Source organism: Acanthopagrus latus, chromosome 14, assembly GCF_904848185.1.
Source record: "Acanthopagrus latus isolate v.2019 chromosome 14, fAcaLat1.1, whole genome shotgun sequence".
Lineage (NCBI taxonomy): Eukaryota > Metazoa > Chordata > Actinopteri > Spariformes > Sparidae > Acanthopagrus > Acanthopagrus latus.
Window position 1 is genome coordinate 10,014,484 of NC_051052.1, and position 15,774 is coordinate 10,030,257.

General features: G+C 42.5%; 1 protein-coding gene across 3 annotated transcripts; it reads right to left on the reverse strand.

Annotated features, from left to right (window-relative positions):
* Nucleotides 1–2,954: 2,954 nt before the first annotated feature.
* tmem168a (transmembrane protein 168a) lies at nt 2,955–14,458 on the reverse strand. 3 transcript variants are annotated; one of them, XM_037122031.1, is made up of 6 exons: nt 14,315–14,458; nt 12,631–13,591; nt 11,155–11,430; nt 9,234–9,376; nt 5,932–6,209; nt 2,955–3,751 (listed from the first exon to the last, which is right to left on the reverse strand). In XM_037122031.1, the coding sequence occupies exons 2-6, from the start codon at nt 13,462–13,464 to the stop codon at nt 3,201–3,203; spliced, it is 2,082 nt and encodes a 693-aa protein (XP_036977926.1). In that variant the 5' UTR covers nt 13,465–13,591; nt 14,315–14,458; the 3' UTR covers nt 2,955–3,200. The 3 variants fall into 3 exon arrangements, with proteins under 3 accessions (XP_036977926.1, XP_036977928.1, XP_036977927.1); XM_037122033.1 differs by lacking the exon at nt 14,315–14,458 and adding an exon at nt 14,147–14,286; XM_037122032.1 differs by lacking the exon at nt 14,315–14,458 and adding an exon at nt 14,062–14,208.
* Between the last annotated feature and the right edge of the window lie 1,316 nt (nt 14,459–15,774).

Here is a 15,774-nt window from a genome sequence, read left to right on the forward strand (position 1 = left end):
TGCAGCCCGCTGGATAACACCGAGCTGTGATGGTGGATGGCTCGGTCGAAGAAGCGTCCTTTACAGCTTTACATTCATTGAATGCCATTTATCACTTGGCAAAAATCAAGATGTCCCGCCAGAGTTCAGACACTGTCTCAGGTAATAATGAACAGGCCAGTGGTTTAAAGGGGCAGTCTGTAGTCTTGGAGGACATATTTCAAGTCAGAAATGTGAGGTAATAATACAAGCTGTTCTCAGAGGGAAATAAGTCCCCAACACACTGTTTGGAAGCTGGAGAGGTGGCAGGGTCCGCCACATGTAAACAAAGTAAAAACAGTATGAAATTGTGTTGTCCTTTAAGGTCAGTTTGTTTATGAAGTCATGAAAACAAAGAGAGTCGGGTTATTTAGTTTGTTTAGGCATAAAGTCATCAGAGATCTTTGAAGTTAAAAAAGTCCGCATCAACAAGCCTTCTTTCAACGTCTTATAAACCCCGCCCCTTAAACGCCTTGTCAGTAGTCCCGCCCTCAATTTCATCAATTTGTGACATGACACTAGGTAACCATGTCACACATACCCCTAGTTCATCTAGTTTGGCACATGGGACCTAATGAAGCACAGCTGCTATGTTGTCTTTAGCGGTGCTGGGTCAAGCATGTGTGAGCTGACCAATCAGAGTAGACTGGGTATTTGGGAGAGGGGTGGCCTTAAAGAGACAGGCCCTAAAACAGAACGTTTCAGACAAAACCGACGTGTTGCTTGAGCACCAGAACACATAGAACTAGTAGTAAGGGAGCAAAATGATGAACTTGAAAAAATACTTGAAAAAAAAATGAAATTAAAGCATTAAATGTGTCCTTTTAAAACAAACAACCGGCTCACTGGAAGTTAAAATTGCGCTCAGGAAGCAGACGAAGTTGCCACCCCCCCTGCGGTGGCGTCAGACGGATATGAATAAACAATAATAGAGCAGCTGATGTATTTGCTGCTCCCTTCCTTGTGCTAAGATTCAGCTTGGGCTATAAAAGCAACATTTATTTCCCCAAATAAATTGCAGGCAGGCGTCAGCCACATCACTTTGCCTGCATTAGAAGGTAACGCCCCATGACAGGCTGTAATTACCCACAGACGACAGACTCATCTGTGGAGAAAGAGAAGCAGGAGAGGCAGAGGAGAATTGGTGTGTGCACGCTTGTGTCTACACACACACGTGTGTGTGTTGGAGAGAGTGTGCGGCGGGCTCTGACTCAGCACATCCACGCGGGGCCTCAGAGGCGGCTGGCTCTTTTATTACCTAATCCAGTTTAGGAGATGAATCTGGCCCGTAATCTAATATTCTCATAAATGATTCCCGCCATATACATGAGTCCCTGACTTCAGCTATGACCACAGCTCGCGGGCTACAGCGATGAAGACGCCCACACACAAAACAGCATTTATACTTGTCTCTTTTTCCACTAATTGCCACTGTGAATACTCAGATTATTGCTCGTACTTTCCTAATGGTTTGATATTTACAGCACCTAAGTACGGGAAAGTTAAAGAGCGGTGAAAGGTCGTGTTGGTTCAAGCCATTTTTCTCCTGTGCGTGTTATGGATGAAAGCCGATATGAAACGTTGCGTCTAATGTCAGCTTTCATCTTTCCAAGGTCTCTCCCCGAACCACGCTCTGTGGCTAATAGCGCCCTTCAGGCACGAGCTAGGCCCTGCTAAAGCTTTTTGAGACCGGGCTGAAATACCCAGCAGCACCTTGGACACATGTCCAGCCAGGCACTGCGACTGACTGAGGTGAAAGCTCAGTGAGCAAATCCCTCAGAGATACTGTGTCATGTATTGTTTCATTTTCCCTTCACACCCTCTCTCGTCCCCCCCCTTCAGCTGACAGTCCTAATATCTGCCCGGCGATGCTAGCATTTCCACAGAGGAGAGTCTGTTCACTGTCTGTAAAGCCAGTCTTGATGTTCTCACTTTTCTCACACAACGTACACGAGGCAGCAATTGGTTTATTATCAAGGTTTAATTTTGACATTTTCGGGCATAACTCAAGAGAGGCACATGGAGGAATGAAATCTGGAAAAAAAAAAAAACACTTGGCCTATAGGAAACATCACAGTGTAAAAAAACAAACTTTAAGGCAGCAAACCACTTCAGAGTTCATGGACGTGTGGGATAGAAATCCAACACGGCAAATAAAGGAGGAAAACAAGGATGGTCAACAGATAAACGTTCCAAAGATCAGTGAACCAATTTAAAAAAAAAAAAAAAAAAGAAGCCTTGGGAGCTTCGTGATTTGCCCATTTGCATGACAAGTCAATGTTTCACAGCGTGGGCAAAGACGACAGCGACTGAACTTGGATTGTACTGTTTGTGCAGAGCCAATGACCTCTGTAACTTGGATTAGTTTGTGTAAATAAACAGCAGGGGGCACGAGAAAAGGCTGTTGTCTAGTGATGATGCACTGTCTCACGGCTGTCTTCGGGGGGGAGGAAAGCATATTTAAACTGCTTGATAGTGATGAGGAAAAAAGATCTGTCAGCCAGAGTGGCAGGTTGGACTGTCCCAAAACCAGAAGGGTCACCGAGTTCAGCCACACAACATTTACTGCATCCTGTTGAAAGGCCTGCGGAAGACACTTCCTGCAGTTTAAGTTAAGAGAGAGCTAAATCCGCTAATATAAATAAGAGGCAAGCAAGGGTGTATATATATATATATATATATATATATATATATATATATATATATATATATATATATATATATATATATATATATACACACATACACACACACATACATTTACATATAAAGGACTAGCCATTCCTATGTTCACTTTAAGGCACCATGTCGTAGAAAAAAGCATGTTGTAACAAAAAAGTACCTTTCAAAAGGAAGAATTAAGGCGTAATGAAAAAACAGTGTTCAGAAACATAACAAACGCTCCCAAAATGTTACAACTTATACAGATTTGGGTCTTTTTTTTTTTTTTTTTACCTCATAAAAACACCCATAGTGACCTACTTAATACGTTTTTTTTCCACTGTCACTGTGAAATCTTGTTTCTCTTTAAGATCATGCAGGATGTTAATTTGTTTGGCTTTTCACTCCCTCATTCTCCGCTAAATTATATAATATACTGAGTCAATGTTTTGCTATGAAGTTGCCAGCAGGACATCTCCACGTTATGGCAATTAAATACGATGCAAAAATACATATCATTTCTACGAGTGCACCAGTTTAATTCCCTGCCCTGTGTCCAGAACAGCTGGCGGGAACCAAGCCAGTTTACACCTCCGGAAGCAGCGCAGACACACGCTGCATAACCAGAACAGGTTGAGGCCGCAGCACCAGTTGGAGAGGTGCACCATGGGATATGTCGCCTTGGGAAAGTGGGTCTTCCAGTGCTTGGCCACGTCGCTTCCTGTGGGCAGGTGAAGCGTGTAGTCGCTCCAGCGCTTGGAGACTCCGTACGCGGCCATCACGCTCCTCCCTTTGTCCGACCACTGGGTGTCGCTGTCTGGGTTGCAGTTGAACTCCACCCACTCGGAGGTGAAGTCCCCGAGGAGGGGGATGTCTCCGGCCTCGGGGTCCACCCTAGCGGTGGACAGCTCGGCGCCCTGCACGGCTATGTAGACGCCCTCCATCCTGCGCACCTCCTTCACCCAGGGGAGGGAGTTTTCGGTGTCGAGGACGAGGATGAGACGGGAGCAGTGGCTGGTGTTCTTCTCCTTCCACAACTCCAGCAGGTGGCCAAGGTGGAAGCTCTCACCTCCTGCAGAATAGAGGATGGAGAGAGGAAAATAAATACAATACCTTTGTTTTGTAGATTATAGGTCTGAACTCCAGATATCTGAAGCATGTCAAGTTTGCATTTTTACGTGTATAGCCTCGGCAAGCTCGCTGAGGGAGATACACAGTGGTGCTTTAAAAGATTCTACCGGTTCAGTGTTGTTCAAGGACATTTCAACAGGACACATGGCCGTTGATGGACACAGTGGCTTTTTAGGGATCAAACCTGTCAACTTTCACTTACAGGACTGTCTATCCGTGTGACTGCTGTCATCATGTACTCATAAATTGCTCAAAGTTGTGTTTTTCTTTCAGATAGAAGATCCAGAGTACAAAGATCAGAGCTGTGGCACCTCGTCTGCGGATGGACTGAATTATTTCCACTACCGTAAAATCATCATTTATTGTGGGAAAGTGCAAGGTAAGTAAATAAGAACCGAGGAGAAAAATGATTCCTACTGCTGGCTACAGAACAATGCCACCAAAGACTGATTTATGTCACAAAATTGGGCACAAATGCTTACAATCTGCAAGAGGCCAATTTAGAGATGCGTGCTGTTGCAAAGCAATTTGCATGTATGGTTAGAAAAAATAATTTATAACTGGACAATACTAAGAAAATGACTTGAAATCTTGTAAAATGATCCACTCAAACACTGACTGAAAATGTCCCTCCAGCTTGTTGACACATAGAAGTGATTATCTCTTCAACTGGGATATTTTTGTCTTGTCTGCAGCAGCACGCTGAGATAATGTGTCAGGTAATCTCTGAACAGAAGAGCCGGGGCCGACACGGTGTCGTTAACCTGCTGCGATTCTCATTTCTGGTGAGGGAACGCTCCTGTCACAGCAGACTGTCTGCAACATTCACAGGATCTTCTCACTGGCAGAGAAACTTTCGGTGCCGCGTCCTTCACACTGATTTTTAACTCTTTTTGGCTTGCTCGTCTGAAATGTGCAAATTGGACTCTGACTGACTGAGAGCAGGAGGAAATGAGAGGAATGGTAATGAGTGTGTGATGCAAGAGCAGTTTGCAGGGAGAATACAACACCTACTGCTGTCCAGCACAACAGCTCTGCAGTAAATACTATTGTATTCAGTTTTTTGGAGGGGAAAATAAGAGATGTTTTTTTTAATCTTTTTGACATTTACATTAACTGTTTTTCATTTGAGGCAATAATGTCAGCATCCTACAGGACAGCTTTCACAGACAAACCTGCTTTTAGCTGATAAATGTTGTAGTAATGAATGTAAAGTTGTTTGAAAAGGCCAAAATACATTATTCTTGCTCTACATGACAGAGTAACTGTGCACTTCAGAGCAGGTAATGTTCAATAATAATCACGGTGCCTATTAATAACGTTTTATAATAATACAGTAGTTCTCAACGTTTTTTTTTTTATCTTTGATGCACCTCCACAGCCTTGTTAAAGTTAAACAGTTGGCACTCCATCAACACATGTTGTGTTAAAAACTACCATCACTTGAACTGATTTTTAACTGGATGCTATTAAACACTAAAATATATCAAGTAGATGTTTACTTTATTCAGCGGAACTGTCAGTTCTTTAGTCATTTCGGCAAACTTGGCGTGGAAGAACTTGGATATTTCAACCATTTGTTGATTACCTCTAGCTAATACATTCAACTCTTTATAGATGACCTTTGGCTATCTATTTCAAATCCCTTGAAAACATTGAAAACACTAATCCATTACTCTATAATCTCTTACTCCATTACCTCTATAAATCATCCATCCAATACTAACTTGTTGTAAACTTGCTGGGACCGCTCTGCTCACTTGCTTGCTACTTCTCACACACACTCAACCTCAAAATGTGATGTTCATTTTTCTAAGTCCGGCCACTATGTAAATAAAAAGCGGAATAAAATAATCAATTCTGTTGTTACATTATTCAAGCTACCATCTTTTCACATGTGTTACTGCTGTATACATTTCAATATAATCACTGAGGTTCATGAAATATGCTATGTGACTAGAATTGCCCTCCCTGCCCTCCTCAGAATTGTAAGAGAATTGTAAAAATACCAATGTCGGGCTGTTCATGCTTATTTTCACTAACACATAAACAGAAATTAAATGAACGAGACAGGATTTAGCTGTGAGTGAAGAAAAAGAAAAAAATATGTGGATCTCTCACCAGCTAGAGCCCAAGCGCCGTTGCCTTTGTGCGTGTGACCACTGTAGAAAACCAGATACGTGTCGTGGCGGGGCCCATCTTCTGTGCGCAGCTCCAGAAAGCTGCGCAGCTTCGTCTGCAGGGCCTCCAGCGAAACTCCGCTGGTGGAGTAGTCGCAGCCGAACGTCTGGATCATGTGGTGGGAGAAGAGGCGCTGCACGTTGTTCAGCATACCAGTGGAGCGCAGGTTCAGCTGCTGCACCTGCTCGGGCGGTAGGAGAACGGGCTGGCCATCAGCGCTTGATAAAAGAGAGATGAGAGGATGTGAGAAACTTTTTTTTAAAAATCTACTCTAAAAGGAGACTTGAGTTAGGCGGCTTGTCAGAGGCAAGGGGTGGAAAGAGAGAGAGAGATGTGGCGAGAGCAAATGAGAGGTGAATGAGTGAGAGGTTGATAGTCTGACACTTTCCGGGGTGGAGTAGCTGTCTGCATCACCGGGGAGAGAGGAGACAGGGAGCAGAGGATGAGAGGAGATTGGGGGGGTGAGTGGTGCATCACTGCTGGAGGAAATGACATTAGCCTCGGGGATGTAAAGGGAGTCAGGAATGAAAGGAGGGGAGGAAAATCGCAAGAAAGGAAGAGGGTACGGAGGGGAGCATTGAGCACGGTGACAAGAGTGAGAGTAAGAACCGAGGTTAAAGATAGCTGAGGGCAAAGTGATTTTAGAAAAGTGTGTGTGGATGCACGGGGCACAAAGCCTTGCCCGATGAAAACAAGTGGATGACAGCACAAAAGGAGGAGAGAGCGCGCACCCACACCCACACACACACACACGCACACAATCAAGGCTAGCAGCTGTATCCTATACATCCATCCTTCTCTGGACTTGATGTTATTTATGGCGAGGCGGATTGCAAAGTCATACTTCACTCTTTAAAGACATCTGCCGTCATTTTATACCCTGTGCACCCATTATCACCTTCAACCTGACCATGACAAGATCAGGTGAAAGTGTATCTTATGTAGACAGTCCTTGTCTTAAACTACATTTCCAGTGGATAAACAATGTCCTTCACATTTAAAAGTAAATACAACATTTTCAGGCTGCTATGAAGACATACTACCCTCGGTCATCTAAACCTGATCTGATGTTGTCAGATCTCACAGTGTTTGAGATTCAAACCACATCTTCCCCTCTTAGACTCTCTTTCATCCTTAAAAAAAAAAAAAATCCTGTATTTTTCTCCACGGCTCTCTTCTCCCTGCACCCCTCCCTCCTCTCTTTCACAATTCCTCTCCTTCCACTCCCGTCTGTCCCGTTTTTTTTTTTTTTTGGCGCTTTTACCACCACCCTCCCTCGCTGTTTACGACCTCGGTACTCTCCTTGTGTTTTCTTACCGTCCTCTCGCCCTCCCTGTTTCACCCCGGCGTGCCTCCACTTCTCACCCCTATCTCTCTAATGTCCCTGTGGGGCTCTTGTCATTGTGAAAACATGATCTGCAGCCATCAAACAGCCGATTATACACTGATGCATTCTCATCATGCTCTCAGTCCCTCCCTGCGGACCCCTGCACACCCGGCCTAGCATATAGAGCACCCACAGCTCCAGTAGGACATGGGCCTGCATCCAAAATCACTTGGAGAGTTAAACACCAGTAAGGCTGGCATTCCCCTCTGAATGATAACACTAACTATCAACTAATAGATTCAATATCCAGAGAGTTGTCAGAAATATTGTGTGTGTGTGTGTGTGTGTACCTGCCAAAAATCTCTAAAAGCAAGCTTTCAACGTCTCTGAGGGGCTCTTGAAGATAGCAACACTCATGTATTACTTATGGCTAGCTTATGCTGTTTAGGAGGAGGAGACATGTCGGCATCATCAAAACTAACTCGGCTATTTCAAAACACCGGGCACTGGGAGAGGCAGCGGCAGCTAATGGCTAACTGCTCCAGCTGAACAACTTAGTATGCTGCGGAGGGAGCACAGGAACGATCCCTTAAGGGCCTAAACATTAGCGGCATGTTTATGCATAGTTATTGGCCTATTTATCCAGTTGGTTTTGTGTTAACTGAGGAGGGAGTTGGAATGAGCGATCATATTTACCAGCGGCTGGGATGCCAAGAAAGGCTTCGATGTGGGGCAGAGTCGGTCCAGTGTGTGTTTAGGAGTGTGACTGTGGTGTGTTTTGCCGCTGCGTAGGTTGTATTAGTTGAGTAAGAACAAAGTCATGCTTAAAGCAACATTACGTAACTTTTTCGCCTTAAAATAACAGCTTCAAAATCGTGTTGATGCTACACTGTCTGGTAATAGGTTGAATGGTGTCTTTGTCACTTGTTTCTGCACAGTGTAACTTCAGTGAGAGGGAAGGATCACAATGTTACATACATGTTTACTTCAACATACAAGTTTTCAGCACATAACAATGATGCAATGTGGTTAGTTTTTGTTAGCACCTACATTACATCTGAGAAATTGGTACAGTCCTGGGATTTGTATTGAGTGGTGTCCTCAGAAACTGTGAGATGGCGTGGGTAAAAAAAAAAAAATCGATTCACATTAGAATCATGGTTCACATCTCCTTTGAATCAGAATCCATTCACAATTGACAACAATCTATTTACTACATGCGGTTGATGAATCATCAAGAAAAAGGCAGAGCAAAACTGCAAGTGTTCAGCAACACCCGTTATTTAACGACAGGTTTCTACCTTTGCAAGACGAATCTTATGCGGGTCACATGCTTGTGACCACTCCTCATGCCATCATTAGATGTAATGACGTTACGTTAAACATTAACCCTGCTCAGCATCCTATACAATGATGGACCCCCTGTAGCTGATAGTGTGGCAGAGACGCTGCTCTCACTGCTGTACCTATCCTTTTATTAACACAGCAGAGCACACCTCCTTATTTTGTTATCCAGACACAGGCATGGATGCTTTCAAATTAATTACTTCATTAATTATTACTGTCAACCTTTTAAAGTAAAAAGGCTACAGATTGTTTATCTTAATTTCCGGCTGTGTTTCGTAAAGTATTTCAGCAGATAAAGTGCCCCAATTAATGTTTTAGGACAAAAGACTGGAGCAAAACACTGAAAATGGTGCCCCCTTTTCTAATCATTTTCAATTCTGAATCAAAAATCTATTCCAACACTCAAGAATAGAAGCCGTCAGTGCTTTGCTCACTCTTGCTGCATGCTTGCCTGTAAACTGTGCGGTCACCTGCCACTGCGACAAATTTTAAGTTAATTTCTGTGCAATTTTGTCCGTGTATCTCATATGTCTGTACGCCTCTCTAAATTTCCCTCTCTCTTCCATACCTGCAGTAGGCAGTAGGTATCACCAGGGCGTAGCCGACACAGGTTCCCCCGAGGCAGCTGCCCAGCTCGTGGAACAAGCCGTGGGCCAGGGACTCGAGAGGCAGCACCACCAGCAGAGCGCTGAGAAAGAGACCGTTTGAGGGCTGCGAAAAAAAAAAAAAAAAGCAAAAGAATCGAGTCACTTTCATTCACAGCTTACAGCTTGGACCGAAGCAATCAGGCCAAGTTAATTGGTGGTGACACTTTGCGAGACAGTTACACAACACAGGACTGACACAGTGTTATTATCGCGGGAAAAACATGACAGGGCAGAACTCAAAAGAGATGCAATGCAGTTTGTAACAGCAGACTGAACGTACATCACAAGCATCCATTCAAAACAGACATCTCTGTACCTTCTGTGTAGCCTCGAGTGTGTGGAGTAAAACTACTGTAATTTTTATCGACTTGTCACGTCCTTGAAGTTTTTTTTTCTCTAGATTTAATGCTTAAAAGTCAACTAGTCTCACACATAGGACGCATTCTTGCACATACACACACACACTCATACATAATACCATGTAGTGACACAAAGCAGCTCGCGTTTCACAAAGCACTGTAAAGCTTTAAGTGCAATCAATTTCTGGAGTCACTGTGATGATATAATACAATGCAATCTGGCGTCCTCAAAAAGCCACTTTGATTTCATAGCACGGCGATGTATCTGAGGATGCAAATCAATACCTGCATGGTTAAGTGGAGCCACACTTGTGTCTGCAGAATATATTGAACAGCCTAGGGTATGCCTGAGTTGAAAAATGTGTTTCACTCGCTCACTGAACTTTTATGAAGTATTATATCCTGTAAATGTGTATTGCTGTGTTCTCCATTGCCTGAAAATTATAAGCAAAGGAAGAACAATACAGTATAAAGTAGGACTTTATAATATTATGCAATTCAGTAGTGGTTCGCACAGATTGGTGATTGCCTGTACTAAGCTGTGGTGCAGCTCTGCACTTAACAGCATTCAGCATTCATTACAGCCTGCACAGAGGCGCGATTCTGCTTTTCAAACAACATGCACCTGAACGCATTTCCCACGCAGACTTTTTGAGGAAAACCTAATACATATAATCGAAATAATAATGTCTTTGAACTTGCACATTCATTTTGGTGGATCGTCCATTTAAATTCAATGGAAAGCGGCGACTCCAAAGTGGCCTTAAACATCATTTGCATAGCGTTGGATCAACGCCTCTCTGAATATTCCTGTTTTCACAAAGGCTGCATTTATTGCTGACACTGCATTTGATTGTACCAAGGTTGCTGTTATTTTGTGTGTGTGTGTGGATTTAAGTGGTTGACCAGATGTTACTGTGTTCCAACAGCAAAAGGTGAATAAAAAGCTGTAAAACATACATAGGGAGAGCCAAACGCTTATCTTCTCATATGCGACTGCAGACAGCTCCCATGTTCTCGGAGCAAATTTGCAACTGGCATCAACAATGTGCACATCTCAAATTAGGACTCAGGCCCATGAGACTCTTACAGGGTAAACGTCTAATAAGGCTAAATAAGTTATTGCTGCTCTTTATGCAAGTAGATAGGGATATTAAAGCGCTAATTAAATTGGTTCCGCATGACAGCAGAAGTGCCTCAGCTTGGGGAGCAACTACTAACAACACAGTGCCACTAGCATCTGTTTCCAGAGTTTAGAACATGGGTGTGGATGATGTTTAAAGATGCTTGTCACGAAACTGAAAGTGTTGCAAGAGGCAGAATTGGAGCAGGACCCTTGCTATATATATGAAATTCTAAAATGTCTAAAATGACAATAAATTAAAAACCTTTTATCGTTTAACGTTAAAGATGCTTTGCAAACTTGGTAATAATAATTTCTGATGCGAGTTTTAGAGGTAGTCATCTCTGTTGTCTCTCCTACCTGCCAGGACACGGCTCCCAGTATGACCGTCGACAGTATACTGAAGAACACCAGGCGCTCTGAAATGAGGCAGAAGTGTCTGATGCCCCTTGAGGCCATAACTTGCTCCAGACTGCGGCTACTGGATCGCTGGGCCCGCCACGCCTTCTGACACTCGCTCAGCTTTGTGTGGAAGCCCCATATTGTGATCAGCACAATTACGTGGCAGATGGACCAGAAAAGGCCAAACAGACAGAAGCCCGGGATCACCAGATACCACAGCTCCAAGTGGCCAAGCTATGGAGGGCAAGAAATAAGAGTCATTAAACACAGCCCCGAAATATGTAACTAAGTTATACAAAGTACTGTCTTGATCGCTCAGGGCTCTCTACATGAATATGGAGCCAGCTAGTTGGAGAAAGTAGCCAGCTATAGAGGTCTAGGGGTATGCCCCTGGCAGTATGTCACTATTCCATCATACACACTTATCTTAATCATTTTGTTACAACATACGTTATTAAGCTACCTAATTGTAAACATGAAGTAAATTGTTTTAGAGAGTTTAGAGAGTTAGGCTTCTTGTACCTTTGCGTCCACTCAGTCTGTAGTAGTTAACATTCAAAACAACACCTATGCCTGAAAAATAATTAGACCTTATTTATCTATTTATTTGATGACACTTTTTTTTTTAAAGTATAAAGCAGGACAGTGTGTTCTGTAATGTAATATATTGTAATAGAATGTAATATAATGTAATATATTGTAATATATTGTTTAACTAGACACATAATTGCACTCTTAATAAACTAAAATAAAGATTATTTTTATTTTTTATCTCATGTCTTATCTAGCATTTGTACAGCTGTTTTTATTTATTTGTACAATAAACCTATGCCAACATGACTCATGAATCATGTGGCTCTAAGGACTCATTCAACTTCTAGTCATATATATCTTCATTTTCATCCTCACTTTTATCTGAGTCCATGCCCTGCTCAAAAACATACTGCCCATTTTAATATGTATGCAATGTGTCTACTGATGGCTTTGCTATAAAAAGGTAATGATAATGTATCCATTCTTTCACTCATTAAACCCATAAACATTTGTAAAGGCACAGTTGAATAAATTGCATATAATCTAAATGTGTTTGTTCATATAGGGCATCTGGGAGCAGAACTGACACAGACAGACACGTGTCTTTATCTTCATGCTCACACTGTTTTGAAACAGAGGCTAAAGGTTGTAAAATGTTTATGCATCGCAAATCGTAACTTGTTAATCAACACTGTTTTATTAAGTCAAAAATGAATATAATTAAGATGCCAGATGGACTTAAAATTAGTAGTCATCTGTTTGGCTGGCAGCCGAAGCTCCAACATGCAAAAATACTGTTTTATATGATGACAAATTTAAGAATGGTTGAGTTTGAAAGCCACACAGAAGCCCTCAAGATTTGCATAAAAAAGCTGTTAATTTTTTTTTATCTGAATGTACCTTTAAGGCAGCCAGGACAAAGAAGGCCAGCTCGGTCAGACTCAGAGGCAGTAGGGATAGCTTCCTCCACACCTTCCCCATGGAGAGCACTGGTATCCAGCGCTCGGTGGCCCCCAGCCCGCTGAAGTACACATCCAAGACGGGCTCGCACAGCAGCCTGCCCAGGTAGCAGCTCAATGCATATGGGTTTGCTGCAATGCCTAAGGCCTTGAAAAACACCAGCGAGGTAACCAAGGCAAAAGTGGCCAGGTTGGGCAAAGCCAGGAGGGATTTCATCCTCAGGTCCACGATGAGAGCTCCAAGTGCCACCACCAAGCCTATTATGGCCACTGACTTGTGAAGAAGCATGGTCGTGCTGGCAATGCCAAATCCCAGGAGCTCCAGCAGCTCAGTTGACGTTAGCAAGGTGGGCTTGTAACGGACGGCGCTGCATATTCGCTCGGTTACAGCCCACATCACTTTCATGATGACGCTGGCTAAGAGGAGATAGTTGGCGACCAGTTCCTTGACATTAGCATCCAAGGCGGGGCTGTTGAGGAAGCACAGAAGGCCGAGCAGAAAGCCGAACCACAAATGGAACAGGCTGAGACTGGCTTTCTCCATGGCAAAGTAGTAATGGAGGATGCTGGCTATTCCCAGGACAAAGAGGCCCAGGATGAAAATGACCAGGATCATTGGCTCACTCGTCACCTCCCAGCGCACGTACATGCCAACGCACACGGCCACGAGGAGGTTGACGCTGGACAGGTAACCCAGGCAACGCACTGACGTAAACATGTCCACCTCTTTAGGCCCATCGGCTGTCAGCCCCTCTTCTTCTTCCTCCCGAGCCATGGTTGACTTAAAACAACTTATCCAAATAGAGTTGAAGTCGGTCTTCCTCAGCCAAGCTTTCTAGACTTGCACAGAAGGGTTGCAAATGGAGGATGGCCCCTCTTGATGACATCTCAATAATCAACCCCTGTGACCAATACAAAAAGCAGTGTTACTCAAGTTATTAGCATCCATCTATCACCCATTAGATGGGCATCTTCTTCCTCACCCATGTTCAGACAAAGACTAACTAGTTAACGCTAATGTGAGCTTAATTTTTGTAAAATATGATTTTTTTTGTTATCATTTCCACATTCCTAACCATATAAAGTGTATTAATATGAACATGTTGTAACTAAGCTACAGTAGGATTTCCCCTACTTACTTACAGTTAATGGTTAACACACAGTAATAAGCAGCTAAAAAAGACGAGCTAAAACATGTCAAATAGCGTTTTACTCGTCATTTACACATTCCTAACCGTAAAAAATGTATTAACAGGAGAATGCAATGACTAAGAATAAGCTACAGTATGATTTTCCGGACTTACTTATAAATATAACAGTTAGCACACATTGATAAGCGGTCAAACAATCGAGCTTATAAAGTCTGACACACCTTGACAACATATTAAAAAGTGAGTGCGGCCCTGCTGTCAGTTTGTGACGATGTGGCAGCACAGTCGATAAGTTTGCTAACTTACGTAGCCTCCCAGCTAACTTTTCGCTCACAGTTATATAGCCGGTTCACGCTTCAGTGTCGCCTCTCTTAACGTCAAAAGAACAAGTAGAAACCCTCGCACACAACTTCAAAGTGACAACTGTGGAAAAATATCAGTAAATAACATCTTTATCGTGAATATGTTGCTTACATGTTGTTTGTTTGGATGACAGCAGCAACGCTTCCGGATTCCCAAGTACGGCATGTCGCAGGCGTCATAACAGACGAGCTTCGCCTTTCAGGATAAATTTGATAATCGGCAGATTACACTCGCACTCACTCACAGAAATGTAACGTAGCGTTAATCTTCTAAATGTTCTTTAAAAAATAAAATACTTGTTGTTTTTCTGTAAATTTTGATAACGCTTTCTTTGTTTGTTTACATCCTGTTTGAGTCCACGTGTGAAGAGAGCAGAGCTGTACGGGACGTGGTGGGGCGGCAGACAGCAGACACAAACAGCCCACGACTCAAATTAATACCACAATAATCAGAAGAGCATGGTAACATATATCACAACACAGTATCTTTTATTGGCATTTGTTAGATTTGTGTAAATGTTTAATAAAACGAAAAATAAAATACATATATGACAGTCAGTTCTGGCATCACCACATTTTTTAAAGAAAATATGAATATAATGTTCTTTTACCCTGTCATTTAGTGCATGTGAACTTATGGTACTGTACTGCTGTTCTTTTTCACGTTTCACAAAATGACCAAGGCAACAGTAGATTTCAGTCCTCTGTATTTTTAGCAGGGGTTCAAGTAACTAATCAGAAATACTCAAATTACTCTGAAGAAGTCCTTTTTTGAGGTAATAGCTCTTATACTTTAATGAGGATTTTTTTCAAGTCAACACAAACACAAGTACTTATTTCTAGTTGCTTTGAAGAAAAGTGTCTGCTAAATGCCCATAACTGTAAATGTGATGTAATCTGTTCAATTACTTTTAAAATCACATTTGTGTACAGTTGTGAGGGTATAATTTGAATGAATATCGAAACCTTTCATCTGCAATTTTGTAGCCAATAAGGCCATCCAGCCACAAACCGGCCAATGAAAACAATGACATATGGTATACAATACCAGTAGTTTTACTTGTAATTGAGCAAGATTTCAGTAATGTAACTGTACTTCAAAGAATGGTGCTGTAATTTAAATTGAAGTGAACGTCCGATTTTTATTCACTATAAAACCTGGTGATATGCCATAATGTTGTGTTAGAATTGTGCTCTGAAACCCATTTAAGTTGATGAGGCAATACAAAAAACATTGTGAAATGAGCAACATCTGGATCAATCTGTGGCTCTGAAATGCCTACAATAGCACAACATGTATGTACTTCCGACTATTCACACAGCTGAAAAAACATTTTCTTGCTCCAATCCTGCAACTCCCTCTACAAAAGTCTGTATCATTGGCTTTGTAAACCAAGATAAACCCATTGGCCTCTAGGATAAGAGGCCTATTTGCTGCATTACTGAGGAGAAGCCTGTTAAAAGGTTTATTTGGGATTTTCTACTGATGCAATGTGATAAATGTAACCATCAGGGGAACATCAAGAAGCAGGCTTACTCAGTACCCGGAGGATATACTAAAGCAGCCCAATG

Bases quoted from the DNA above. Each gene is read 5' to 3' on its own strand.
- tmem168a (XM_037122031.1), bottom strand. From the start codon at position 13,464: ATGGCTCGGGAGGAAGAAGAAGAGGGGCTGACAGCCGATGGGCCTAAA. The intron at 9,377-11,154 runs GTAGGAGAGACA...TTTTTTTCGCAG, and splicing joins TGGGAGCCGTGTCCTGGCAG to CCCTCAAACGGTCTCTTTCT. The intron at 6,210-9,233 runs GTATGGAAGAGA...TCTTTTATCAAG, and splicing joins ATACCTACTGCCTACTGCAG to CGCTGATGGCCAGCCCGTTC.